At 52.1% G+C, this 27,125-nt stretch overlaps 1 protein-coding gene across 5 annotated transcripts; it reads right to left on the reverse strand.

Moving 5' to 3' along the window:
• Positions 1-6,649: 6,649 nt before the first annotated feature.
• On the reverse strand, positions 6,650-25,256 carry TMEM200B (transmembrane protein 200B). 5 transcript variants are annotated; one of them, XM_073317849.1, is made up of 3 exons: positions 24,384-25,256; positions 23,838-24,157; positions 6,650-9,784 (listed from the first exon to the last, which is right to left on the reverse strand). In XM_073317849.1, the coding sequence occupies exon 3, from the start codon at positions 9,763-9,765 to the stop codon at positions 8,428-8,430; it is 1,338 nt and encodes a 445-aa protein (XP_073173950.1). In that variant the 5' UTR covers positions 9,766-9,784; positions 23,838-24,157; positions 24,384-25,256; the 3' UTR covers positions 6,650-8,427. The 5 variants fall into 5 exon arrangements, with proteins under 5 accessions (XP_073173950.1, XP_073173947.1, XP_073173951.1 ...); XM_073317846.1 differs by having other exon boundaries at positions 6,650-9,788; XM_073317850.1 differs by lacking the exon at positions 23,838-24,157.
• Positions 25,257-27,125: the final 1,869 nt, after the last annotated feature.

Below are 27,125 nucleotides of genomic sequence, written 5' to 3' on the forward strand. Positions count from 1 at the left end.
GGTCCCCGTGGAAGGCAAAACCCAGGGACCAGGACCCTACTTCATAATGAAGAAGAACCTCTTATACCAGGTTGCACCAGTACAGGGGCAGAAGGTATAGCAGATTCTAGTACCTCAAAGAACGCCAGAATGCTGTATTAAGTCTGGCCCATAGTCATCTTTTTGGGGGGCATTTGGGGGTAGAGAAGACCCTGGCACGATTATTCTGGCCTGGAGTACATGAAGAAGTGCGGAGGTACTGTGCGTCCTGCCCGGAGTGTCAGCTGCACAGTCCCCATCCCCACTTGAGGGCACCTTTAGTACCCCTTCCCATCATAGAGGTCCCCTTTGAGCAAACAGCCATGGACCTAGTGGGACCCCTGGAGAAGACACTCCAGGGCCACCAACATGTACTTGTCATTCTGGATTATGCTACTTGCTACCCAGAAGCCATCCCCCTGTGGAACACGGCCTCTAAAATGATAGCTAAAGAGTTGTGGGGATCTTTGCCCAAGTGGGGCTACCAAAGGAGATATTAACAGACCAAGGTACCCCTTTATGTCAAAGCTAATGAAGGACCTCTCTACTCTGCTCCATATATATACCCTGAGAACTTCAGCCTATCATCCGCAGACTGATGGGCTGGTAGAAAGGTTTAACCGAACCCTCAAGGCAATGATAAGGAAAGTGGTAAGTCGAGACGGGAACGATTGGGACACCCTACTACCCTTATGTTTGCAATCCGGGAGGTACCTCAGGCCTCAACTGGGTTTTTCCTCCTTTGAATTATTATACGGACACCACCCCCGTGGCATGCTAGATATCTCAAAATAAATCTGGGAAGAGGAACCCAATGAGGGGAGAAATATAATTGACCATGTGTTGCAGATGCAAGAACGGATAGCCCGGGTCACCCCTATTGTACGGGAACATTTGGAAAAGGTACAGGAGGCCCAACGAACCCATTACAATCGCCAGGCAAAAGTCTGACAGTTCCAACCAGGGGATCAGGTGATGGTGTTGATACCCACGGCAGAAAGCAAGCTTTTGGCCCAATGGCAGGGGCCCCATGAGGTGGTTGAACCCGTGGGGGAAGTAACCTACAAGGTGTGGCAGCCAGGACACCCGGAAACAAGAACAAATTTATCACATTAACCTCTTAAAGCCTTGGCACCAACAAGAGGCGTGTGTAGTGGCCCAAGAGACCCCGATCTAGGGAAATAGCGTGCAGGAGCAGATCAGGATATCCACTGATCTGACACCAAACCAGAAGAAGGAGGTAACTGAGATGATCAACCGATACCAGGACGTGTTTTCAACCAAACCAGGTTGGACCACCGAAGCATATCACCACATTATCAGACTCTGGGGCAAAGGTAACTTTAAGGCCCTATCAGGTCCCAGCGGCAAAAAGGGAGGAGATCAAGGCAGAGGTAAAAAGAATGTTGGAGCTGGGAGTCATCGAAGAGTTCCACAGTCAGTGGTCAAGCCCGATTGTGTTGGTGCCCAAACCCGATGGCACCACTAGGTTTTGTAATGACTTTCGCCGGCTGAATTAGATATTCAAATTCGATGCATACCACGTACCCGTATCGATGAGTTAGTTGACTGCCTGGGCAATGCCTGATTTTTGACCACCCCTGATTTAACAAAGGGATACTGGCAGATTCCACTTGCCAAAGATGTGAAAAAAAAAGATGGCATTCTCGACACCAGAGGGTCTGTTTCAATATACTGTTCTTCCTTTTGGACTGCATGGGGCACCTGCCACCTTCCAGCATCTTATGGACAAGCTCCTACGGCCCCATACCAGTTATGCAGCGGCATACTTGGATGATGTGATTATTCACACTCCCGACTGGGAAACCCACTTAGGAAAGGTGGAAGAGGTTCTGGACACGCTAAGACAGGCTGGACTCACAGCTAACGCAGACAAGTGTGCTATAGGGCTAGCCGAGGCTAAATACCTTGGCTACATTGTAGGAAGGGGCATGGTCAAGCCCCAGCTAAACAAACTAGAGGCTATCCAAATTTGGCCCCAGCCAAATTGGAAAAAGCAAGTCCGGGCATTCCTGGGTGTGGTGGGGTACTACCGATTATTTATTCCCCATTTTGCTACCAGAGCGAGTCCCCTGACAGACCTGATAAAAGCCTGGGGTCCAGACATGGTGAAGTGGACAGATGCCGCAGAGAAAACATTCATGGATCTATGGACAGCCCTCTGCAGTAACCCCGTGCTTATAGCCCAAGACTTCAATAATGAATTCATTTTACAACATGCATCTGAAGTGGGATTGGGAGCTGTCCTATTGCAGATAGTCGGAGATGAAGAACACCCAATCCTCTACCTCAGCAGGAAACTCCTCCCGAGAGAGCAGAAGTATGCTGTGGTTGAAAGAGAGTGCCTAGCTGTGAAATGGGCCACGGAAACACTACGTTATTACCTTTTGGTGCAATGGTTTACCCTTGTGACTGACCATGCACCCATCCAGTGGATGCAGCGAAATAAAGAGAAGAATGCAAGGGGGACCAGATGGTTCCTGTCCCTACAACCTTTCCAATTCACCATTCAACACCGGGCTGGAAGCCACAATGGCAATGCAGATGGCTCGTCCCAAGTTGCCCAGCCCCGCAGTGTTGAGCGGGGCGGGGGGCGGGATATGTGACAGGGTGGGCCAGATGGCTACAGGGGAGAGTAATAGAAGGCAGATATATTAGCCCCAGGTTAAGTAGGTCCCTTTTCCCTGGGTAAGGTAACAGGGAAGGTTCCAGAACAATCAGGAACCTTCTGGAGACAATTAAGACAGACAGGCTGATTAGAACACCTGCAGCCAATCAAGAAGCTGCTCTGGTCCTATGGTGAGGATAAAGAAGGTGTTGGGAGGAGGCCATGGGGAAGTAGCCCAGGGAGTTGTAGCTGTCGTACAGCTGTTCCAGGAGGCACTCTAGACAGCTACAGTCCACAGGGCCCTAGGCTGGAACCCAGGGTAGAGGGCGGGCCTGGGTTCCCCCCAAACCTCCCAACTCCTGGTCAGACACAGGAGGAGATGACCTGGACTGTGGGTTCATGAAAACGGCCCAACTGAGGGCTGCTGTGAAGTTCCAAGGCGAGCAAATCTGCCAATAAGCACAAGACCCACCAAGGTAGAGGAGAAACTTTGTCACAGTACAAATAAAAACTGGAAGCTGTACTGACAAATTTCCCGCTTTCTGGAAATGTGGCCCAGGCTGGGGCTGAGCTCAGGTCTCAGTTCCATGGGGGCACAGTGGTGGCAGAGCACAGCCTGGGGGGGCTCCAAAAAGAGGTGCATGTGTCTAGCTGACGTTACGCCAGATCAAGTGCAGCCTGTGAGTCCCTGGGGCGGCAGCCACCTTCTCCTTATTGACAGGTTTTAGAGAAGCAGCCGTGTTAGTCTGTATCCGCAAAAAGAAAAGTACTCCTTTCCGTCTCCTTATTGCTGCAGAGTGAGGCTAACAAGGATCCAGGGCAGGTCTGCACTACAGGTGATTTCTAGTCATCTAAGAAAGGGCAAGTCAGAGCTCATATACTACAATGGGGCTATTTTGGAATTGGAGGTTGATGCAGCATTCGGTGCAGGCCGTGGGCAGCTGGCAAGCTGCCAGCCTGGCCCTTGCAAAGCCAGCAGTCCCTGCACGGAGCAGAGGGGGAGTGAAAGGTCACTCAAAGCAAACGGCTTTTTTTAAAATTTCAAGTCATTTGTCTCCTTTTCCAGAGAAATGGCCAGGGAGCACGGGGTGTAAAAGGGCAGCCAGCAAAATGCTGCAGGTGAACGAAGCCAAGAGCAGACCTGGGGCCTTGGCTCTGTCTACACTGCCGTCACCGGGTGTGATTGCCGCTTGAGCTGACGCACCTGAACTGGCTTTAATCTAGCTAGCTCAGCTACCGGAAGCCGCAGCAGCATGAGCCAGCCCTGCAAGGAGCTTACCCGGTGTTCCAGGCAGGTTTGCCACGGCATCACTGTTCCGCTGTCGAAGCTGGCTGGATTAAAGCTAGCTCAGGCCTCCCTGAATGGGAGACTCTGGATATTTGTCCCCAGCATGTTAAGTGGGGAGGCCCAGGCCCAGGGACTAGCTGCAGTGCCAGAGCCTCAGCAACCAACTCGTTGGCCATTGGAACGGTTTCCCAAGGGCCATGGTAGATTCTCTGTCGCTCGGGAACCTTCCCCTCGGGACTGGATGTCTAAGACTACAGGAATTCCAGCTCAACCACAAGTGACTTCCTGGGTGAGGGTCTCTGGCCTGTGCTATGCAGGGGCTCAGAGCAGATGGTCACTACGGCTCCTGTCTGGCCTTCAGCCCAAGCCAGTCACTCCCTACCCCGCTCAGCTCAGGCATTACATTGCAGCACAGAGCCTCCTTGACAAAATCCAGGAGATACCACTCCTGCCACTTTTCAAGGCTGTATGGGAGGCGCCCATCTGGTCTGTTACCAACCACCTCCCCAGTGGACACTGCCTTGCTGTGGCGAACAGAATGGGGATGAGCTGATCCCTCTGTAAGATGCTCCTTCCTCCTCCCGCTGCCTGCTGAGCGGCTGCCTGGCTCAGGGTGATGCTCAGTTCAGATTTGTTTTTAAGAAGGGACGAGTTTCAGGAAAGCAAATGGGCACATCCTGCAGCTGTTACTCAGGCAAAATTCCCACTGGTTTTAATGGGAGTAAAACCCGAGTGAGGACAGGTGAGTAGGGCCCAGGAGAAAAACAGTGGGTTCTTGCTCTTAAAAGATTTGTTTACCCAAACTTCCCCCTGCCATATAATATTTAGCACTTCCCATTGTTGAAGCACTTCAGACATGTTCACGAGTTTATCTTCACGACACCCTGGTGCTACCGATGATTTTCCCTTTTTGTTTTAAAACAGATGTGGAAACTGAGGCAGGGTGATGTTAAGTGACTTGCCAATGGCCACAGAATGAGCTGGCAGCTGAACTGAAGACTTGTGTGATCAATTCACTCATAATATTTACAGAGCATATTTTATCCAAGGATCTGTAAGTGCTCTAAAAAGGAGGCGAAGTCTCATCATGCAGATGGGGAAACTGAGGCACAGCATGTTTATGTGACGTGAGGCCACACTGAGTCAGAGGGAAAGCGGGGATTAGATTTCGCTAAACTGACTGTGGCTAGTGCCTTACCCACTGGACTATGACAAATCCTGCTAGACTACACTGTGCCCCTGAGATGCTGGGCCCACCACAGCACAGTGCTAATGCCTGAGAGCCTGGCCATGAGACGTGTCACTGCTCCTGTGGAGCAAAGCATCGAACAAGCAACATGAAGGCAAAAATTGAACATGACTTTTACCATGAGCAGGCCCAGTCTCGAGGTGGGTTATTAAATGTGAGTCAGGGTGTAGCTAAAAGACAGACGAGTTTTATGTTGCCACTGCCCCTTTAACAACTCCAAAGCCAGTGCTCAGTCTGATTCTCACCCCACCTTCCAGAGGGTAATTGAGGTCATGGTGAAGAATTTGGAAAGGGACGCTGGGCGTGAAATTAGAAACATTTCTATAAAATTCCTCACACAGAAGGAAATGGGCAGCAGACATTTTTCTCCCTTGGCAGGTTAATGCAGAGCTGCGATTTGCCCTGATATAGGCTACAAAGGACCCTTCGACACAGGTATGTCTGCAGCGCCACCAGCAGGCCGGGCTTAGCCAGGTAAGGGGGAAGTGAGGTCTCAGTGGGAATTTTGCCAAATTCACGATTTCAGAACTGGGGGCCTGATTCTCCTCTCACGAGTGTAAATCTATCTACAGCCCCCATGACCTTGCAGCCTTTAATGCATTTACGCTTCCAGCACCAGAAATGCTATTCAGCTGTTTTTAGATGGGGACCAGAGGTACAAAGAATAAAGCCAATGGGAGATAGGCACCTAAATATCTTTGAAGCAGTGGGCCTAAGGCACTTACCCCAGATCATAAAGGGAATCTGGGATAGAACAGGGAATTGAACACAGGTCTCCCCAATTTCAGGCTAGCTCCAGAACCTCTGGACCAGCCTTTCTCCCCTGACTGCAGCAGAGTTTAAACTGGTGTAAGCACGGGGCAAATCAGACTCACTGTACAATGGGTGACCCCCCTACTGAGTTGTATGGCGGTATGCAGCTCCTTTTGGTCTTGGCTTCTTTTAGCGATAGAACCCAGATCCAAATTCAGCAGGCGGCCCCTATCTTGTAAATCAGACCCCAGGAGCTGAACTCTCCTGATCGTTGGGATGATTCGTTTCACACAGTGCTAGGGTCAAATTCAGAGCTGGTGTAAGTGAGTGCCATCCCTTTAAAGATACAGCAGTACCTACAGGGGAGATTGGAGAGGCATAATCAAGCTAGTGCGGCTAAAACTAGCAGTGAAGACCGAGCAGGATGGGCTGCGTAAAACCTACCCAGAACCCTGGGTACGACTCATGTTCCTAGCCCAGGCCGAGGTCTGGGCTCCTGCATTTTCACCGCTATTTTTAGCAGGCGAGCTAGATTAAAGCAAGTAGGGGGTGTGCCCCTCTGAGCTGCGGTCACGCCTCCAACTGCAGTGTGGACCAGCCCTGACCCACTCCTATTGCTTCTTCATGTTCAGCCAGGTGCCCTCTTCCATGAAACCAGACACACCAGAGATCCTGCCCAGGCCCCTTCTGCTGACGACTCCTGTCACTCTGACAGTGGCAGAGGAGACTTCCCGGGAAAGAAGGCAGCTGGCGAGTGTGACGTTATAAGCATATTTTCATAAAGAATATGGAGTGTAACATGGATCTGACACAGCTAAGATATGTTTTATGCAAGATGGCTCATGTAAGGTATCATTGGAAGGGTTGCCATTTACTGAAGATGATTATCCAATTTCTATGCATGTATCATTTCTGTATCTAAAGTTAAGAACACGGACTATGTAACAATTACAACTGGGTGTGTCTTGGGAAGACACCCTCCAGCCAACAGGAAGAAACAACAAGACTGAAGACACTAATCTCTCTCCTTCCTGGAAGGGCATAGCTGTGACAATACTAGATCAGGTGGTCTTGTCAGCTGATACTAAACATTACCTTGGACTTCTTGTAACTTTCCACTAAAAGCTGGGGGGGGTGTCAAGTTTGGGAAACAAAGATTCCCACCTTACATAAATCTTATTTAAGGGTGGGGAGGAATGCAAATGGGACTCTCCTCCATTACCTACCCAAGAAGAGGGACTGCTGAAAGTACCTAAAGGGACAAAGGAACTAACCTGAAGGGAAAGGCGGGGGGTAAGTCCAGACTGAGACAAAGGTCCAATCTAGAAGAAGAAATAACTGAAACGGAGCTACAGAAACTTTGCATCCTGCCTAAATTCAACAGTTAGGGTGAGAAATTACATTCTGTAACCTGTTTCTTTAGTGAATCAAGCTTAGTTTGTGTGTTTTGTTTTAATTGCTTAGTAATCTGCTTTGTTCTGTTTGCTAACCCTTATAACCACTTAAAATCTACCTTTTTTATTATTAAACCCAGTTCATGCAATTTCTAATGGGGGGGCACAAAGGGGTGCATATTTCTCTTCACACTGAGGAAGAGAGCGAATTTTATGAGCTTGCACTGTGCAGATTCTTCTATACAGAGCAAGACAATATAACTTTAGGTCTGCACTCCAAGGGAGGTGGGCACCTGAGTGCTAGGGCAAGTCCCTTAAACTGAGTCTTCCCAGAGCTGATCTCAGTGTCTGTGTCTTTCTGCAGCTGGGTGTGGCCCTGCCTGTGTCTGTGCTGGAGGAGGCTTAAGACCCTGGCTCAGCAAGACAGGTTAAAGGGAGCCCATGTTGGCAGAACAGGCAGGCTCAGCGGTATCCCAGCCCATCAAGTGGCATCTTGAAGGGGGGCAACCCGTGACAGCGAGCTTTGCAAAGACAGATGATGAAACATTGTGCAGGCAAAATGATTGACTTAGCATCTCGGTGGTGGTGGTGAGAGAACATTTAATAACCCTGGTAGCCTTAACGTTCCATTGGCCAGTGAATTGCCTAGCGGTGTGGGGCGGTGGGGGGCCCCTCACGCACCCGCTGCCGCAGCCCTTCTGGCTAATGATGAGGAAAGGGGCCCCTACGGCTTAGTAGCAGGGATCCCCAGCCCGCCTCCCCTTTCGGGGAGTGCTTGTCTAAGCCCAGGTCCCTCATGTAGCTTGGGGAGAAGGGGGCGTAAGGCAAGGCTGAGGCTGCCCACTGAGAAAGAGTGACACCTCAGCACCAGGTGCCTCTGGGGAGGAGACATCTATCCCTTGAAGAGTTTCCCCTAAGGAGTAGCAGGCCTGTCCTGGGCTCAGTCAGCAGCACTGACCTCCATACGTCATTGGAATGTCTGCTTAAAAGAAGAACATGCTCAGCAGTCCCCCAGGTGAGGCAATGAAAAGAGAGGAGGGTGTTCTGGCCGTGTCACCCATCCCCTGCCAAGTCAGACCCTTGAACCCATCTCTGTTCACACCTCCTGGGTGCTGGGGCTGGGCTCGTCCGGGCCCTGCTGATCTGTCTGCTCCAATAGTCTGTCAGAGGACTCACCCGTGCTTTCCAGTTTGGCGTAGCCTACCAGACTGATTTGGTCAAGTCTAGGCCAGCTCCTGTTCTTCCGGTCTTTGATGGGTGCCACCAGCAGCACGCCCGGCCTGCCAAGGTCCAGCGACTTGGAGTGACCCGGGTTGTGGAGCTGCACATCTGAGCTGAATTCGTTCTTGGGGCCATCTGGGTTCAGGTATGTCTCGCCCACAGTGACAGATGGAGGCTCGCTGTCTATGTTAATAACGACATGGCCACCCTGGAGGTCATCTCCTCTGGGAGAGATGCTGCTGCCCCTGGGTGGGAGAGTCCATGAGAGCCGCGGTGCATCATCTGGCCCCCCAGCCAGGCTGATCTCCCCCTCATCGCCTGCCCCCCGAGTTGCAGACGGCTTCTCAATGAGACAGTTGTTCACCTTGATGACGGGAAGTGACCGGGCAGTGGCAGCCAAAGAAATTACCGACTCAGCCCCGCGGGCAAAGGACAGATTGAGGTTCCCCTCCATGGAGTTGCCAGAGTCTGAACGGACGCTGAGGAGGGACATGGAGTGGGAAATCCCCTTGTGATGGAGCAGCTGGGCCGTCGTCTGGAGCCTGTTATGCCCGTAGCAGTCGGCCCATTTGTTCCCGGGACTGGAACAGGATTGGAAGCCGCTGGAGGAGAGATCCACCTCGTAACAGCCCTCGACACACTCGGCATTGGCCTTGAGGAGGGGCAAGCTAGTCCTCCTCTGGCAGTATTTGTCCTCCTGGCTGAAGTCCTGGGCGAGGCCCGGAGTCATGGAGTAGAGGCCTTTCTGCATCAACAGGCGGGTCTCCATGTCCCTGTTCTCGTACAGCATGGTGTTGGCACAGATAACAATGAAGAGGCCGACGCCCATGATGACAGGGCCAATCAGCTTCAGCTTCTCGCTGTGAGGGAGGTAGCGGGCTTGGGCAGAGACCTTCACTTCCTTCTTCATGTCCCCCGTGCCGCTGGAGTTACCCAGCCTGGCCCCAGGCCCGGCTGCGTGTGGGCCCCCGTGAGGCCAGTAGCCCACAACGGCGATCGTCATGCCGACCAAGACGACGGAGACGCCCACCATCACGAAGGCCCCTGATGGCGAGCGCATCCGGAGCTGCCCCTTCACAGCCACCTCGGTCGGTGGCTTGCGCCTGAGCCTGCGTCTGTGCCTCCGGGGAGGAGGGGCGGGTCCCAGGGGCTTCTTCTCCAGAAGATCCTGATTTCTCATGGCTCTGCTGGCTTCGGCGCTGCTGGCTGTCATGACATCCTCCTGGTCAGGTCTTTCTAGAGAGTGGGGGAGAAAAGAGATGAACAGAAGGCATCACTAGCAGATAGTGAAGAGGAAGGGCTCACAGCAAAGGAGCTGGGACATGGTGGCTCATGCAACCGGCCTTCCCCTTCCCTTTTCTGCGTCCTGCCTACGTCCTCCTAGAAGCATTTTTCTCCTTCCCACTCAGAAGCTAGACAACGGGTGGTGTCTTTCAAACACAAGCGCCTAGCCCATGCCCACACAAAGCAATGCACATCTGCCTGATGAATTAGTAAGACTGGTTGCACGTGTAGTGGAAGAAAACAATGATCCCCACCCCGAACAGCTCTGCAAACAAAAGGGAGATGGTGCACAGGAATGCTGGTCGGTGCAGGTGCAAATGGCTCCCTGGGCACGTCCAAGCAGCGCAGGCACATGCAAGATTTGTTGGCCCAATTACGAACAGGACAAATAAACAGCCCTTGCTCTGACAACGTTCACACTGAAGTCGTGGCGAGTAAGGACTCAGGCTTTCACCCTGTACTTTCCATTTCTATGGCACCTTCTAGGGAGGGATGTCGAAGGATCTTACACATATTAGCTTAGCCTCACAACATCTCTGGATGGTCGGTCTCATTATCCCAGTTTACAGCTGCAGAAACTGAGGCACAGAACAGGGACGGCAAGTCTGTGTGCAACAAAATCCAGATCTCCCAACTCCCAGCCCAGGGCCTTAGCAACAGAGCCATTCTTCAGGCAACAAGAAAAATATCTCCATTAAAACAAAACAAAGTAGCAGAGGATCTTGGGAGCGTCACATTTATTCTCCAATCTGCTCAGTTTCCTATGCAAAACAAGTTGTTTTTTAATGATCAGCGTTATCATTATTATTATTGACTGCCGCTGAGCCGGGAGTCTGATCACCAAGCTGTGAACTTCCATAACTCATGCGCTGCCATCATTAATGGTAATGACCTTCCCGTTCCAGACTCAGCCTGCAGCTGCAGTGAGGATGCTAGAAGCCCGGCAGAATCCAGCTTGGTTTTCCCCTGCAGCGTCACAGGGCTGACAGCAAGATCTTTGTCAAACTAAGCTGATGTCTCTTGAAAGAGGCACAGGGAGCAGATCAGGGCAGAACCAGGGGTCTGGTTTATGGCCACACTTAAAACAACCCTTTCCATTAACGCCACGTGAGGGCTTCAGTGGGTGAGAGAAAAAGCTCTTTTCTTATTACAGGGTCAGTGGCAGGAGAACTGAAATAACGTAAGAGTCTGTCTTACTGATCCCTTTTGCTGCCATTTACTTCTTGTTCTTTGCACAGCTTGGGAAGCGGTTTGCTTTTCGCTCATAGTCAGCTGCATTTCCTCAGTGATCCTGCAAGAGCTCACGCTGTTGTGTTTGGGCTCCTAGCACTTCAGGGATTGGTTGATATAAAAAACCCTATTTTTCAATGAAATGTAAGAGTCATATAATGTAAGGCCAGGAGAGATTATTAGATCTAGTCTGACCTAGGAGAGAATATTCACCTCTTCTGAGGCAGGCAGGATTTGAACCTGCAATCACTTGCACATTAAGCATAGCACTCTTCTACTAAGCAACTGAGAAAGTAAGAAAATAAACAAACATACGGACAGTATATTTCTATTGGTATGTGCAGTAGGGAGCCAGGAGGGCAACTGCCAATATACCCCAAAGGTACCACATGTGCAAGAAAAATACCCTTCCAGAGCAACACAGAGACAGATTTAGTTGGTGTTGGTCCTGCTTTGAGCAGGGGGTTGGACTAGATGACCTCCTGAGGTCTCTTCCAACCCTGATACAGAATCATAGAATATCAGGGTTTGAAGGGACCTCAGGAGGTCATGGAGTCCAACCCCCTGCTCAAAGCAGGACCACTCCCCCAATTTTTGCCCCAGATCCCTAAATGGCCCCCTCAAGGATTGAACTCACAACCCTGGGTTTAGCAGGCCAATGCTCAAACCACTGAGCTATCCCTCCCCCCTTTGCTCTGGAAGGGTATTTTTCTTGCACGTGTGGTACCTTTGGGGTATATTGGCAGTTGCCCTTCTAGCTCCCTACTGCATATTCTATGATTCTAGGACGTTCCCCTCAGCGTAGAGCAAAGACACGGGTTGACTGCACTTGGCACGCACAGAACAGTTAGCCACGTCTGAGTGGCTTTTCTCCCACAGAGGTCCAGCATGCGCATTACTCTGCAAGTCTTTGTTAAATATGCAGGAGCAGAGCCTGTTTTCCAGGTCAGTTCTAGAGCTGACTGAACTGTCCGATTACCCCCGTCAGATCCTTACCTGGGCTCATCAGGACACCACGACAGTGGCTGGGGTATGCTGCTGGGTTAGCAAACAGGCACTGCCTGAGCCCCGGATGAACACGCGGAGAATATTTCCCCTCACGTTGTGGTTTGAAACTGGGTTTAAAAATAACCACATTCCATCTTACCAGCTGACAACATTGGTTGGCACTAAGGAAGTTTGTGTCCACACACCAACTTGGCAGCTAACGGCATCTTGTCCCTGTCAGAGGACGAAGCTGGCATGCAACTCCTTTCCTGTAACTAGGCTGAAATGTAGTATTTATGTGGCACGGATAGGACAACCCCTCCCACAGTGCCCGTATAACTGGCTTGGCCAGCCCTCCTTTCTCCCTCTGTGTGCATGACTTCCGGGCCCTCTGTCCACTGCGAAGCAGGACTGGAGAACTGCCCAGCTTCTCCCACAATGCACTGACACAAGCACGCAGTGTGTAGATGTGGACGCGCCATAGTGCTGGGGCAGCAAAATTACAGCATGGACCCAGCCTGAGTTGTGTTCTTCGTAACGGGTTAAAGTGACCATGCCTCTAAATCACAACTGTCTACATAGCGTAGACCAACTTGCAGCCTTCCCCTGCGGAGTTGGGAACCCAGTCACAACAGCACGGGGATTCGCGCACCACAGCCAGAAAGAAAAATTGATTAGAAACTAAAAACACACACAAGGAAAGAAGCAAGGAAAGCGACCTGCCTAATTTCACTGCCTAATTTGAGCGAAGCAAAAAGCCAGCAAACAGCATAACCAATGGAAAGCAAATGAGATGCTAAAGTTCTTCCAATTTTAATCATCTTAAGGCGTTATTAGTATCAGAGGGAAGGAATTAAATATACAAGCTTCATGATGACAGTGTGTTCCTGGCACAGGGCTGTCAAGCTATGACAATTTGAATGAGGGCGATTTAAAGGAAAAAAAAGCCAACAAAACCCACAGCCTACTGATGAGTGAGTTTTTAAATCTTCCTTTGAAACATACTGCTAAAGCCTCCATCACATGGGGAAAGGTATTATAAAGGTTGCCTTAACAGTCACCTAAAGTGATGGAGTCAGCCCCAAAATGAGCGAGATTTTCTCCCTTAAAACCGTCTGCTACCAAATGAAGTTACCAGGCATTTTAAATCTTCCCTAATACTTCTTAAGATTATGTTTGCTTCTCTTCAGTGTGCCATTGTTTATATTGTGTTGTTTCCAGCCCTCTGTGGAGAGCAACTAACCTCAATTACAATCTTAGATTTGACCTACCTTTAAAAAGCTACATTAAAAGCTTTTAAAATGTCCTGCTGACAACTCCAAACTCCATGGATTTTGCAAAGCCTCTTTGATGCTGCTGCAAACTTTGGCTGTTGTCGGGTCGAGTGAAATCCACTCCCCAGAGCACAGTCCATTCCCTGCAGTTGCAGGGAAGAGAATTCTTATAAATTTCACACACAGTCTTACCATCAAAACACACAATGGGCTGGTCCTATTTTTGGCTGCCAGTCTCTTTAAACCTAATTCCCTTCCTATCTCATTTAGCTTCCCCTAAGCCCCACGTGTTACCTTGCAGAGTGAAGCGAAGACCCAGCTGCTTTTCAAGGCAACTGTCTATAATTGCTTGGGGACTAACAAGCATCACACCCAATTGACCCTCATTCCAAGGGTCATCCGTCAGTCAGACTTAAGTTTACCTGTGTCCCATGCAGCCCGGCTGTTATTCTCACCCTTCAGTACTGGAAATGACCCGTGTCAAAAGTGCCTGCTCACACAGCCGGAGCTGTTAAAAATAAAGATGACAATTGTGTAAGATGGCACTTTGACATACCCGGCTCTGCTGCTATGCCCTCTACTCCTCTGAGCCACGATCTGCTACTTACCCTCTGGTTTCCTCACGCAAGACCTGATTCGAAGCCTGCTGAATTCATGGGCTTTGGATCAGGCCCACAGCGTCTCTTGTGCAGCACGCACAACGGACGGTGCCAGCAGCTAGTTGTGAAAAGGGCAAGTGAGCTAGTGGCCTTCTGTGCGATGAACTGGGGCTCATCTAGTGCTGGCAAGAAAAGCCAGCAGGCCTCTGGTCACCTCCAGACCAGGACCACACAGGCTGTGCGAGCTTCCTTCCCTGCCACACGACCTGCCTCCACTCTGAGCGAGAAGTGCTGGTGTCCGCATGGGCAGGGAGTTGATTCTCCATGATCCGCTCAGTCTTTGGCTTCTGTGCACAGCCCTCCAACCAGGCAGCCAACCAGGGAGGTGAGCTCTGGAGCGCTCCGTAGTGGGGTGGGCGAGTGCTGATCAGAAGAGGGTGTGTTGCGTTTAAAGGGGCACTGTCCAGTTTGACTGGCCTCCCGGAACAGTCTCAATCATTTTATTCCCTGATGCCCGAAAGGCTGTTTGTCCTGCAAATGATCACTGCACATGGCATTTCAGGACAAGCAAGAAACAACTCACCCTGCCTCAAAATTTCTTCACGTGACATTCTACCCCGCCCACAGTGTCCTCTCCTGAGCATAGATGGTACCACACAAAGCGGCGTGTGTTTAAAAGTTGGAGCATTTAATACTCCTTGCGAGAGATGGCTGTTCCCAGACCTCAGCACCATTATCGTTATTAATAGAATCCCCAAGGGTTACAAAAAATCCAGCATTGCCATCAGAATCTAAAACTCCCAGACACGGTCACTCGAGTTAATTGATTAATTCGGTATTTTAGCAGGAACACAAAATCCCACTATGTGTAAAGAGAGACTGAAGCCCTCTCTGTTCTGTGTGGGCATTTGAGCCCCTACTGCGCTCCCTGTAAAAGAGGGGAGTTTGCCCCAGCGTCACTGATGAAAGATGCCCCGTCCCTCCTGAAGTGCAGTTTGCTGTGCAGCTTATCGGCTGCTGCCTGCCACCCCAGAGGTGGCTGCATTTCAGCAGAGCTGAATGTCTGCAGTTTGGGAAGGGTTTGGGGGTCCCATGGGATGAAAGATGCTACAGAAATGGCATTAGCACTATGGTGCGAGACAGCAGCTCAGCTCCTAGACTGGGAGTTTGGATGTTAAGCTTCCAATCCCTGCAATGAGCCTTTCATTAAAACTCATTCAACTCGTGCTAGGCCGAGCGCCACAGGCCTGGGTTTGCAAAGCGCTACACAAAGGCGTGTTAGTTTTGGCAGCATCCCTCTGGTTTGCTCAGCAGTATAGAATGAGCCCAGCATGCTGGAAGGAGATGCTTCTCTTCCACCCTTCCATAGCATCGTCCATCCAATGAGCCTGAAGTGTCCCAGGCACTCCCCTCGTGAGCCAGGACAGTATCCTGAGCCACGTTCTACAGATGGGGACACAGACTCACCGAGGCCTCCCAGCGATCAGCGGCAGTGCTGGGAAAGGAACCCAGATCCCTGGAACCCCTCTCCTGTTCGTTACCCACGAGAAGCAGAGACAAAAGGATGGAGAAAGTGTTGCCTAGTGGCTAGTGCACTGGACCAGGAGTTAGGAAACCTAGGTTCTATTCCTGGCTCTGCCTGTGGCCTGCAGGGTGACCTGGGGCAAGTCACTGCCCCTCTCTGTGCCTCAATTTCCCTGTCTATAATATGGGGATAACGATACTGACGACTTTTGTAAAGGGCTTTGTAATCTACTGATGACAAGAGTTGGGTATTATCATAGGACATTCCCCACAGGAAGGGCTTCAGTCCTGCCGGCAGTATTTAACCCAATCCCCTGCTCCAAACATTACACCTTTGGGTGAGCGACCTGGACGAGGATCTGGGGAATCCAATCCCCGCTAGTTGGGGAAGGGCAGCCCCGGTTTTCCTCGGCACTTCTGAAGGCGCAGTCAGGAGAGTGGCTATGCCAGCTCCTGGATCCAGGCTTGCTGCTGTGTGAGAGGAGGCTCTAGGGAACCCCTGGTTAAAGTTCCAGACAGAAGCAAGGCCTGAGGTGAGTCCCTTCCTTTCGCTGCAGTTCACCCCTGGGTGCTCCTGCCAGGCACGGCTCATCCCTGAGGCTTGTAACACTGTTTCACAAAAGGGAAGGGTTTTTCTTTGGCCTTTGGAATGGATGAGATTGCACCAAACAGCCAGGTATGAAGCAAAACTTTCGTGGGGCAAGATATAATCTCACAGCCTCCTTTCAAAACCTTCCCCTCATCCAGACCACACAGGCCGAGTGCTGGGCCATGCCACCCCCACACTCAGCTGGTTCTTCAAGAACAGGGTCTGTTATGTTTCCAGCAAAGTGCTACTCACATGCAAGCTTGTTTGCTCTGTGCAGCTGCCTCCTTCCTTGGCTGGAGTACTATAAGAAGCCATTGAAGCAGATCCCCCAGTTTCTCTACTTTGCAGCTCATGCACCCCCAAAACACTGGAACGGTCACAGGCTCCAGAAGGGGGTTTTCAGAGGAACCCCCTGTTAGAACAGCCCTGGCTAATCTGCAGTGACTCCTGCAGCAGGCAGCTTTGTCCTGTACCCAAGCCCTGGAGCCCAGATGGGATACAGTGCTGCTGAACCGAGTATCGCTATTCCTGGACTGATGCACCGCCACCAGTGAATCCCCTCAGCGTCCCTGTGAGACGTGCTTTCCAAAGTAGCCTGCTACAGGTACTCCTTAATGTACTGCAGGCAAAACAGTTGCTCCTGGACAGCAAGAGATGCCTGAGGAATCTTGGGGAATGGGGGGGAGGGATAGCTCAGTGGTTTGAACATTGGCCTGCTAAACCCAGGGTTGTGAGTTCAATCCTTGAGGGGGCCATTTAGGGATCTGGGGCAAAAATTGGGGCTTGGTCCTGCTTTGAACAGAGGGTTGGACTAGATGACCTCTTGAGGTCCCTTCCAACCCTGATATTCTGTGAATGTCGGTATCTCCAGAGAATGCTACAGGACAGGAAGCCTTCCTCTGCCTTCCTTGGGGAGAGGAGAAAGAAATTCCTGGTGCTGACGCCCTACGTGGAATGGACCTGACCTAGGGGCCCTCTGGCAACCAGATGCTCACACTCTTTCTGGACACGCAGCCCAATACCATCCTGGGGACCACTTCCTTGCAAGCCAATTGTCACATCCTCCCATATGCCCTGCGTGGCAGTCCCAGGCCCACATGCAACTTGGGTTCTCAGCACTGCCAGCTCTCATCATATCTGATGTTTTTCTTAAAGATGCAGGCAGCTCCTGGATAGGACTGATTGCATGAGCAATTGTGATTGTGGAGGAAGTGACCCGAGTGCACCTTAAAGGCTTAAACTCCCCCCCACAACATGGCAAATAAAAAGCCCCCCACATTTATTATTAGTTTTTAAATTCACGTGGTTTTTGGGGGGAACTCATGCTTTGTGAACTTTGGGGGTTTACAGTACTGAGGACACAAACTTGTATGAGCTAAAAGGTACGTGCATTTTAAATCGCTCTGTCAGGCTGGGCAAGCAGGAGAACAAACAGCTAGAGGTTTGGAGGGGAGGGAGGCGAGGAGACTGGATCTGAGGGAGCGAGATCTCAGAAGGAGCAGAAGGAGGGAGGCGGTGGCAGGAGGAGCAGGAGGAGGGAGGTGGAGGTGGTCGCAGGAGCGAGGCAGTCGCAGGAAGAGCTCTCATGCTGAGTTACCTGCAGGGCAGTGCCCAAGCACAGCCCAGAGCCGGATCTCTAGAAGTGGGTGTCTAGGTCTCCCTTTGCAACGCAGCTGTGCAATAGCCTGGCCGATGCAGCGTGCGGTGGGAGTGCTGAACACTGTAACAAATGCTACAAAGATCATCCCCTTTGACTGGAACGAATGCAACATCCCTTTTCTGATGCATGTGACTCAAGAGACCTGGTCTGTTACAGATAGCGCCCTTCCAACCCATTAGCTGGAACAGCACCTGAGCGCCATACTCCAGAGCACAATTAAACCCTTGTCTTACCAAGACAAACAGAGGGAGAAGGTGCCACCACATTAGGTCTCACCCGGGGCCCAATCTGCGCCCCATCAAAGTCAGTGGAGGTGGAGCTCAAGGCTGCATCATGGGAGCAAGAGCTGAGCTCCCCCATGCCAACACCTCTGAGAGAGGAACTGGTGACAGTCCCAAGCAGCGACACCAGGCAGCAAAAAACTTCACACGGCCCTGGAAGCCCCACAAGCCCCAGCCCCCATCCAGCCACAGAGCTCCCTCCACCACTGTGCTGTCACCCGGGTGGGAAAGACATCCAAGACACGACTGCTGGGAGGGGCCAAGCAGCGCTGCTCCTGCTGGAACAATCATCCCCGGAGTCACCTCCCACCAAGGAAGGAGATGGGGAATCATAATTACAGTCTGCGCCAAGATATGATGGTTAAAAATAACTCCCTTTCAGTGTAACCTTCCAGCGCCACCCACGCCCAGGGGGCAAAGAGGAGATGCTCCCAGAGCCCTCTGCCATGTGCAAGAGCCGCGCTGCCCCCTTCCTCCATCCTTAGCTTTGCTTTGATCCCTTGGTCAGTCTCCCCTTTAATATCTGAGTTGTTGGACTCGGGGCCCTGGGAGGTTGGAGGCTGCTCGTTCCTCCCAGGACAAGGACAGCAGGGGCAGTGGCAGAGATCAGCCAGGGTGCCCAACATCAAAGGGACCACGTCTTGGGGCTGAGCTCCCCCGCCATGGCCCATTCAGCCCCTGGCTGTGCCAGGGAGTTGACCAACAGGGGTCACTTAGTGCTAACTGTGATGGTGGATCCTGTGATGGGATTGGGTCCATAATGACCCAGAACAGTTAGCTCCCCCACAGCCGCTGGTGTGAAATGAATCAGAGGGCTCGGGTCCGTGCCCAGTGCACTGGCATTCCCATCACAAGAACCTCATCAGAGTTGGCAGGAATTAGCCATCTCCACAGAAAAGCCAGTGCCCATCCCCCCTCCCCCCCCCCGAATGCTCATTTCAGATGGGGATGGAGTACACAGTGGCAAGGTGTAGGGTGTGAGGAGGCCTCCCCTGGTCTGGGGCTCACTGGAGCATTTTCAGCCCATCAACAATAAAGTCATGAAGAGCAAGGTTATGCACTAAAAGGCTGCCCGGAGAGGGCGTGACCACCACTCTGCCATGCGCTCGGGGGCCCTGCCTCGTTCTGCTCCTGAGGGAACAGTGTCCAGCAAGAAACGCCAGCAGCTCTGCCAGACCACAGAAGCCCTGGTGCTGCCACCGCCCCCTCTGGGCGGATACAATCCTGAGGCAGCTGCTGGGCTTCCCTGCTGAAATGCCTTTGAGAGCAGGCCAGGCACAGGCCAGCGCCCAGAGCCTGCTGCCGGGGCAAGGGGCGCTGCATGCAGGGCTGCTTAGGACAAGGATGAAGGGCCCCCCACTGGGCTGCAAATGGACAATCCCCAGCAGCAAGTGGGCAGCAGCAGGTCCCATCTCAGCCTTCAGCATCATTTAGGGACTCTGGGGAGCCAGGCCCTGGCCCTGACCCTGGGGAAAGGAGTCAGAAGGGAGGGCAGTGGGAGCAGGCCAGGAAGTGGGTTCATGCCCTCCCCCATCTCAGAGACATGTTTGAGTCCCCCAGGCACACCCCTGGTGCGAGACTCAAAGCCCAGGGTGAGCAGCAGAGGCCCCTGTTATACTGCAGAGCCCAGGCAGGGAGCGGAGCTGGAGGGCTCAGGGCAACCTCTCTGCTAGGACGACGCGCCCACAGCACAGACAGGAGCCCGGGACAGAGCCACAGGCCTGGAGCGGACTGGCGAGGAGGGGTGAAGACCAGGCATGAGAGGGGCTGGCAGGTAGCATGACAAGCCTCTGAGAGCGTGTGAGGGGATCAACCCCGTCCTGGAAGCCGCAGGGGGGAGTGAAGAAAATAGAAGCTGGTGAAATGCGATGTGGCTGGAGCCACCGAACGAGACCCACTAAAACCCCAGCCAGAGCCACATGGGCTTCTATTTCTGGGCCCCTAGCACTGGAGAGAAGGAAAGTGACGTGAAGGCCAGAGGAAGCTTCTAGGTGCAGAGCGGGGCAAGCAGGACGTTCACTTAGGAAGCCCTGGTGCTGGTTCTCCAGCAGGCACTAGCCCGATGCTGCCATGTTCCGTTCCCAACGCAGCAGGGGGATGGTTGGAATGGAAAACACCCACCTTGTTCCATACCGTTCGTCGCCCCTCCCCCTTTGAGCAAAGCACCCTTGGGCCCTACACTTCTTAACAGCATCTCCTTACTTGTCAGTCCCCATCCCACTCCATGCCTCAGCTCCCTGCTCCAGCCCCCTTGGCCCACAGCCAGATCCCAACCTCCAGCGAGCTCACTAGGATGAATGTTTGAACAGCAAGCCAGGCTGCGGAGAGACTCGGGAATCAGCTGAGACTCATCAGCTTAGTGATTTCAGGCTTGCTCTTTGCTCCGGAGTAGCCCCACACACTGGCTTCAGTAGCATTGCTCCCGTGAGTAAGGGTTACCAGTCCACAGGATCTTGTGCTGGTCCTTCTCGTCCGAGTCTTTTAGCCGAGAAGTTAGGAACAAAAGAGACCTCCCAGAACTGGTGCTGGATTGCTCCCTGCAGTCTGTATTTCCCAGAGCTTTGTCTAGTCCAGCCTCAAGCGACTCAAGCAATGGGGCAGAGTCTTCTGTAGCCTGCCGGAACTCACTGATTGGATGTTTTGGCTGGTATCCAACCTAGATTTTCCTTTGCTCAATTTCCCCTGCTAATCTCAGCGATGCCTCCTTGCCCTAAATAATGCCTCTGCCCCCTTGGCTTTTCAACCTGTCACAGCTACTGCCCCTTTTTCCATCATCATTAGACTGCTTCCATTTCTTCCCATGGATAAAGAGTTCAGCTGCCAAGCCCAGAAGGAAATAAAATGGGCAACGTGGGAAATAAGGACGGGGGTCTTTATGGGTTTTTCTCCGCAGAAACCAAGCCTGTTTAATTGTTCACTGCCCATTATTATCCTTAGGGCTGCCACTTTCTTGGCTTCCTCCCTCGGGTAAAGTCTGTGTGTCATGACAATTGTGATATTTGCAGCGAGCCATCAGCATACCCCAATGCAGTGTCACCTTGTGATGACATTCCCGTTAGCCTCCAAACTAATGGGGAACTATTAATTAAATCACGAGTAAGTAGATTTTCTCCTGCGCCTTTCACACAAGGATCTAACAGGCTTTACAAGCGCAAACATGAACTCATTAACTGCCAGAGCCTGGGAGATAGAAAAGCATTATCCCCATTTCACAGACAGGTAAGTTGAGCCACAGAGAGTTGGGACTAGGACTCAGGAGTCCCAGTGGCCAATCCCCTGGCCTAATCATGGGGCTCTGCCTTCCTCTGGATGTCTGCCAAGCTTAAAGCTGGAGAGAGCAGGACAGATCTCCTCAAATCTGGTACCATCGATATCAGTTAGGACTTATGGCCACTCAACTCCCCACACAGGAGCCAGGAAGAGGGTTAGCACCCACTGCAGGCTGGGGAAGCTCCAAGCAACACAGGCTAGCAGCACTGGCTGTCTTCCTTCAGGGTGACACAGCCAGGAAACAGCTACTAGCACTGGGGGGTTTCAAAATGTATTTGCACAGAGGCATTCAATGCCTTAAGGGCCCATGTGCATCAAACACGCTGCAAGACATTGGGAGCCTGGTGCCAGGTCTGTCCTAAATCGCCATGTATCTGGGCCTGATCCTGTGTGGTGCTGAGTGCTCTCAATGCTGGTGTGGGATGGAGGACCTGATGCCAATCTCTTGAAATAGGGCCTTAAAAATCCACCTATCCCAGCCCCTGCGGGAGAACAACCTCTGCAAGGGTCCTGCAGCCAGAAAGGGGGTGACACTGGTGCAGCAGTCTGCCAGCATGTCCTGAGCACCCCTGTTTTATTCTGCTGCTGGGTCATTTCAGCAGCTGTGACCCCAGCCTGTCCCACACAGAAGAGGCCCATGTGTGGGAAGTGTACGTGCAAAACAATCCCCCTTCAGGCGATGGATTCAGAACAGGGCTTGCAGCTGTAAGAATCAGAGCTCGGCATCTAAAATACCACAGCGCTGTTCATGCATCGCAGTGTAGCTCTCCATCCTGAATTTGCCCTGGGCTCCCGGACACATCAGCTTCTTCCAACCCTGCAGCCGCTAACCAGTCCCTGAATATTTTGCTGACCCGAGCGGTCACCTGTTCTGCCCAGCTGGTGGGCTGGCAACCAACTGGGCTTTTTATTTGGTTGTATTTTTAGGTTGCATGATCCAAACCAGAGCCAGCTGCAGGCGCTACCAGGCTCGTCACTGCACTGTAAAAGTCAACTAAGGGCCAGCAGCGTAAAGGAGTTTGCTTTGGGAGGGAGCATGGTCTGGTGGTTAGAGCACGGGACAGGGAAATCAGGACTCCTGGGTTCTGTCACTGATTCACTCTAGGATCATATGCAAGGCACTCATGGCCTGATTTTCACAGGTGCTCATCAGACTCTCAACCAGGATGAAGGGAACAAACAAACTGGAGCAGGCAGGGACTAGTAGGAAAGAACCAAACAGCAGAGTGACCCAGAAAGATCAGAGCCACGGACAAGGCAGGCAGTGGAGGGGAGCCTGGGTTCTATATAGGGAAAGCTTTATACCCAGAGAGCAGTGACCTAGCCCTCCTGGATTGTTCCCAGCAGTAAATTAACCCTGGCTTCTTTGGGATTTATACTACATGGGGTTTATTCCTTACTACCCCTAACAGAGATGTGCAGAAGCATCCAGCTGATTGCTAATTACAAAGCCTGCTTTAGGCAGATTTGTTCTGCTAATTACACTAATCACCATGGCTGGGAACTGAACTACAATCTGTCACACGTGGGTCAAGCCAGTTAGATGGCCACATAACTCATTACAGGTTTCTTAGAAAGGGTTTCTCATCTAATTGTCTCTACTCTGGCCCACTGCCCAACATGGGCTAAGGTTGCACTTCTCTGGGCAGATTCTGAAAGGATACCGGCATGGCTCATTGTTTGCACCCTTTAAAACAATGAATAAATCCTATCTCAAGAGAACAGTATATTAACATTCTAAGCTCAGGGTGTGTTTTTTTTTTTAAGCTCCTTCACCTAATTGAAGGGGACAGAGTGGGCCAATAGCAGCCTTTCCTCTAAAAATTCCTACTCACTGGAAGTGGCACAGGGTCTCAGAGTAGCCGAAAGAAGGAAATGGGAGAGATAGCTCAGTGGTTTGAGCATTGGCCTGCTAAACCCAGGGTTGTGGGCTCAATCCTTGAGGAGGCCATTTAGAGAATCTGGGGCAAAAATTGGGGGAGTGGTCCTGCTTTGAGCAGGAGGTTGGACTCCTGAGGTTCTATGAAATGTACATACCAACATATTTAGTGAATGATCCAGCAAAAAGAAGTCAGAGAAAAAACACATGGGCTGCAATTTTTAAGGCATTGGCTGAGTGCTCAGCTCCCATTGACTTTGGTCCCTTAGGCATCTTTGAAAATTCCAGCAATAGAGAGGAAGATAAAAGCTGCTCTATGGGGCTCCTAAATTATTGAACGTTCATAGCCGGGGAGGAGATCCCAGGGGTGGATTTCTTCCCTAGTGCAGCCAAGGCCAGAGAAGAGGATTTACAAGTCTGGCTGGCATTACTCAATAACATCTTGGAACCCCCCCCCCCCCCCCCCACCTCTTGCCCCAGCTCCCCTGTGACTGTCCATGCAAAGTCCCCGCCATTGGCGGTTCCAGGATATTGTTCCTTTAAACGGCTGCTTTTGGAACACAGTATGAGGACAGAGCCTTGGCCAAGGGCATCTCATCCCAGCACAGACCCAACGAAACCCTACAAGCACTGTTGCATTTCCCCCAGCCCTGTCACACACCTCTTAGCTTCAGAGGATGCAGATTTATGAACAGGAGTTTAACTCACCTTCAGGTCAATGCCTGAGAGACTGGGATTTTAGCCTCTGCAGCCCGATTCCCTCTCTGTCCCTTCCTGGCCCCCTTAACACAAGGGGAAGTTGCACGAAGATTGATCCTGTGGTTTCTGTGCAAAGGGCCGGCCGGAGTCTCTTTCTACAGCAGTTCTCGGATTCGAAATCTCCAACAGCCTCCTAGCCATGGACTAGATCAGCCTCCCTAGATCCTCTGTCTCTCTTCTCAGCCAAAATCTGCCTCCAGGATCCAGCTGCATGTAAACACTCTGGGATTTGCCCTGGGGGAGCCTTCCCGCCGTAGGTTGCACGTAGTCTATGACAACCACAAGTACTCCTTTTCTTTTTGTTTACATGTGTGTTTCCCCTTCCCCACCCACCCACAGCACACTTCTAGGAATTTCACTGCTGACCCAGTGGAGTTTGTCCAGGAAGTTTCTCCCCTGGGGGGCGAAGGAGGTTTGACAGGAACCCGCCCCACTTTACAAGACTAACTGTTGGGTTTCTTAACGTGCTAATCCCCAGCTGAATCAGTCACCTACCAGCTGCTGCGGAGCCACCCCCAGCGCGCCGAGTCCGCTGCTCTCCCCATGCGAAGCGTTTCCAAAGCCGGGCGCCTCTCTCCCGGGCGGATGAGCGGAGAAGCGCGGCGAATCGCCAGCTGCGGGAAACCTGAGGCCGGGGGGCGAGCCGGCTGTCCCCGGGAGCGGCGGGCTCCGCGGGGAAGTTTCTGCGCTCTCGGGGAGGCCGGACGAAGGCGCAGGAACCAGAGGCAGCAACCGCAGCCGCGCAAGCAGAGGGTTTCCTCGCGGCCCCGGCACTCACCCGCCCGGCCCAGCTCGGCCACTTTCGGGGCGCCAGGGTGGGCCGAGTCCTGCCAGCGAAGTGCAGGGCCCCGCCCGGCCGGTGGCACTCGGGGCGGGGATGCTCAGCCCACGCTGGAGTGGGAGGGGAAGGGTCACGTCTCTCCACCCCGCCTTGTGGCCGGCGGAAAGGGGCAGGCAGCGCCCGGCACGGGAGGTGGCCCCGGGTCACTCACTCCGCAGCCAGACGCGCGGCTGCGCCAGGGGCCCACGGGATCCGGAGCGCCCGGCCCAGGCACTGACCTCTCCGCGCAGCCACGCCGACCCCCTGCCGGCAGGCCCCGCTGCGGGGGGCGCCCGGGTCCCGCGGCTGCAGCTGCTCCAGCCCCCGGAGCCCAGGCTCCATGCTGTGCCCCCTAGAGGCGCCTCCGGCGGTGGGACGCAGCGCAAGGGCAGCGGCTGCGGGGGGCTCAAGCCCGGGCGCAAGGGTCCATCCTCTCCGCCCTGCTGCGTGCGTGGGGTGGCTGCTTCCCAGCTAGGGCGTCTCAGCGCCCCCCCACTCTGCCCGGGATCTCCTCCCCTTAATCCTCCACTGGCCTCCTTTTAAACCCTGGCTCCCCTCCTCCTCTCCCTTGTCTTCCGCCGTTCTTCCCTCGGGCGCACACGTTCCCTCTCCCGCTTCCCCCCCTGCTGGTCTCGGATTTCTCCCCACCCTCCCCTCGCGGCCCTGCTGCCTTGGGAGAGTTCTTCGGTGGCTTCTTTTCTTCTTCTTCTTCTTTCTTTTTTAAAAAAAAAAACATCTGCACCATAAAGTGACAGAAATAAAAATGAAAAAGACTCCGGCCCCCCCCAGCCCTCAGTTGCTCTGCAAGATAGTCTCTGATTTCCTCGCACAGCGGTTTAGAAGGAGAGGGAAAAAACTAGAGCGCCCTTTTTGGATGAAACTCGGACTGGTTCTTAGCACCAGAGGGGGGGGTAATTAAAAATCAGTGTGGAACAGGTTTAAAAATACATAGAGGCAGGCGGGAAAGGCTGAGGACATTCTCCCCTTAGATTCTAACAAGTTTAAGGTGAGTCAAGGGGGGATAAAAGACAAAAGTGCTTTGGATTCTTGCCAGCTGGGAAGAGGCTGTAATAATTCCTGTCACGCTTTTGCCCACTTGGCTACAACATTCTAGGGGGAGGGAGAGAGAAATCCAGCTGGGACCAGAGGCTTCCTTAACTTGTTTTATGGAATTGTGATGAGTAATTATGAATTTCAACCCAAGGGCTCTTCATGAAAAAGTAACAATTGCTTTACTATATATTGATTTGTTTTAACTGTACTGTAGACTTTCACTCCCCTTTGACTGGATGGTGACCGATTGTGGCCGCTGGGAATTCCATGAGGGCAGCAAGGGTCAACAGAGGAAGGCTGGATGATCTTGTGGTTAATGCATTGGGCTGGGATTTGGGAGCTGTGACTCCAATTCCCAGCTCTGCTACAGACTTTCTCTCTCTGCCTGACCTCCGGCACATCACTGACTGTAAAATCACCGTTATGATTCTTCCACCCAGGGATGGTGTGAGAACAGATCCATAAATATATGCGCAGACTCGGATACTAAGATGAGAGGCCAATAGAGATAGATCCTGTTGATTTGAAAGCCCACTTTCCTACACAGATGCTAAGGAAGTCTCCCACAGCTGCCAGCAGTACAGGGCCTGTGAGACACAGTGGAATGGTTCTGATTTTTTCCAAGAAGAGGACAGTGGGGCAGACAGACAGACTTGCTATTTCATTACAGACTCTCTTTACCTTCTGCCTCCCAAATGTACCTCTTCTATGTGGTATCATTCACCATGAAAGCCTGCTGCACTAAATACAGTCACTTTTGGTGACTAACATACTGGACAAGGGCCTGGAGGGATGTTTAAATTAAGGTCTCAAGGCATGTCCTAGGTTGGCTAATAATGAAAAGGAAAGATTTTTTAGAAACAGTTTCAAATATGCTGGTGTGTGTATTTTTTCCTCCATCAGTAGCAGGATGTACAGGAAGAGTGGACCTAAAAATAACCAAGGTATTACACAGACACACATTCCCCGTTCATTGAACAGCGTACCTCACATCTGAATTGCAATTGGCACAGTGTGATGATTGGAACAAATGGCCAGTTTGCTCAGACTTGTTCTAGCTGACCTGCTAATGCACGAAACAGCCTATCACATGCACACCAGCTTGCACCCAGGCAGGAATGGGCCACCTCCATCAGTTTCAAGGAGCCAAATTCCTGTTGACCTGTAGCAGACAAAAGCCTGTTCATCAGCTCTTTCATTAAAACACTGCTGGACCTTGCCCTTCCCCCACTCGGTTTGGGGATCAAATCCCACAGTGCATATGCGTAACATCACTGGCAAGTTTGATGAAGTCAGGGCTGCAGGATTTGGTGCCCAGGGCATGGCAGGTCTGCTTTGGAAGATACAGGGCTCAGTTCACCAAT

This window comes from Lepidochelys kempii, chromosome 19 (genome assembly GCF_965140265.1).
Source record: "Lepidochelys kempii isolate rLepKem1 chromosome 19, rLepKem1.hap2, whole genome shotgun sequence".
In the NCBI taxonomy this organism is placed as follows: Eukaryota; Metazoa; Chordata; order Testudines; family Cheloniidae; genus Lepidochelys; species Lepidochelys kempii.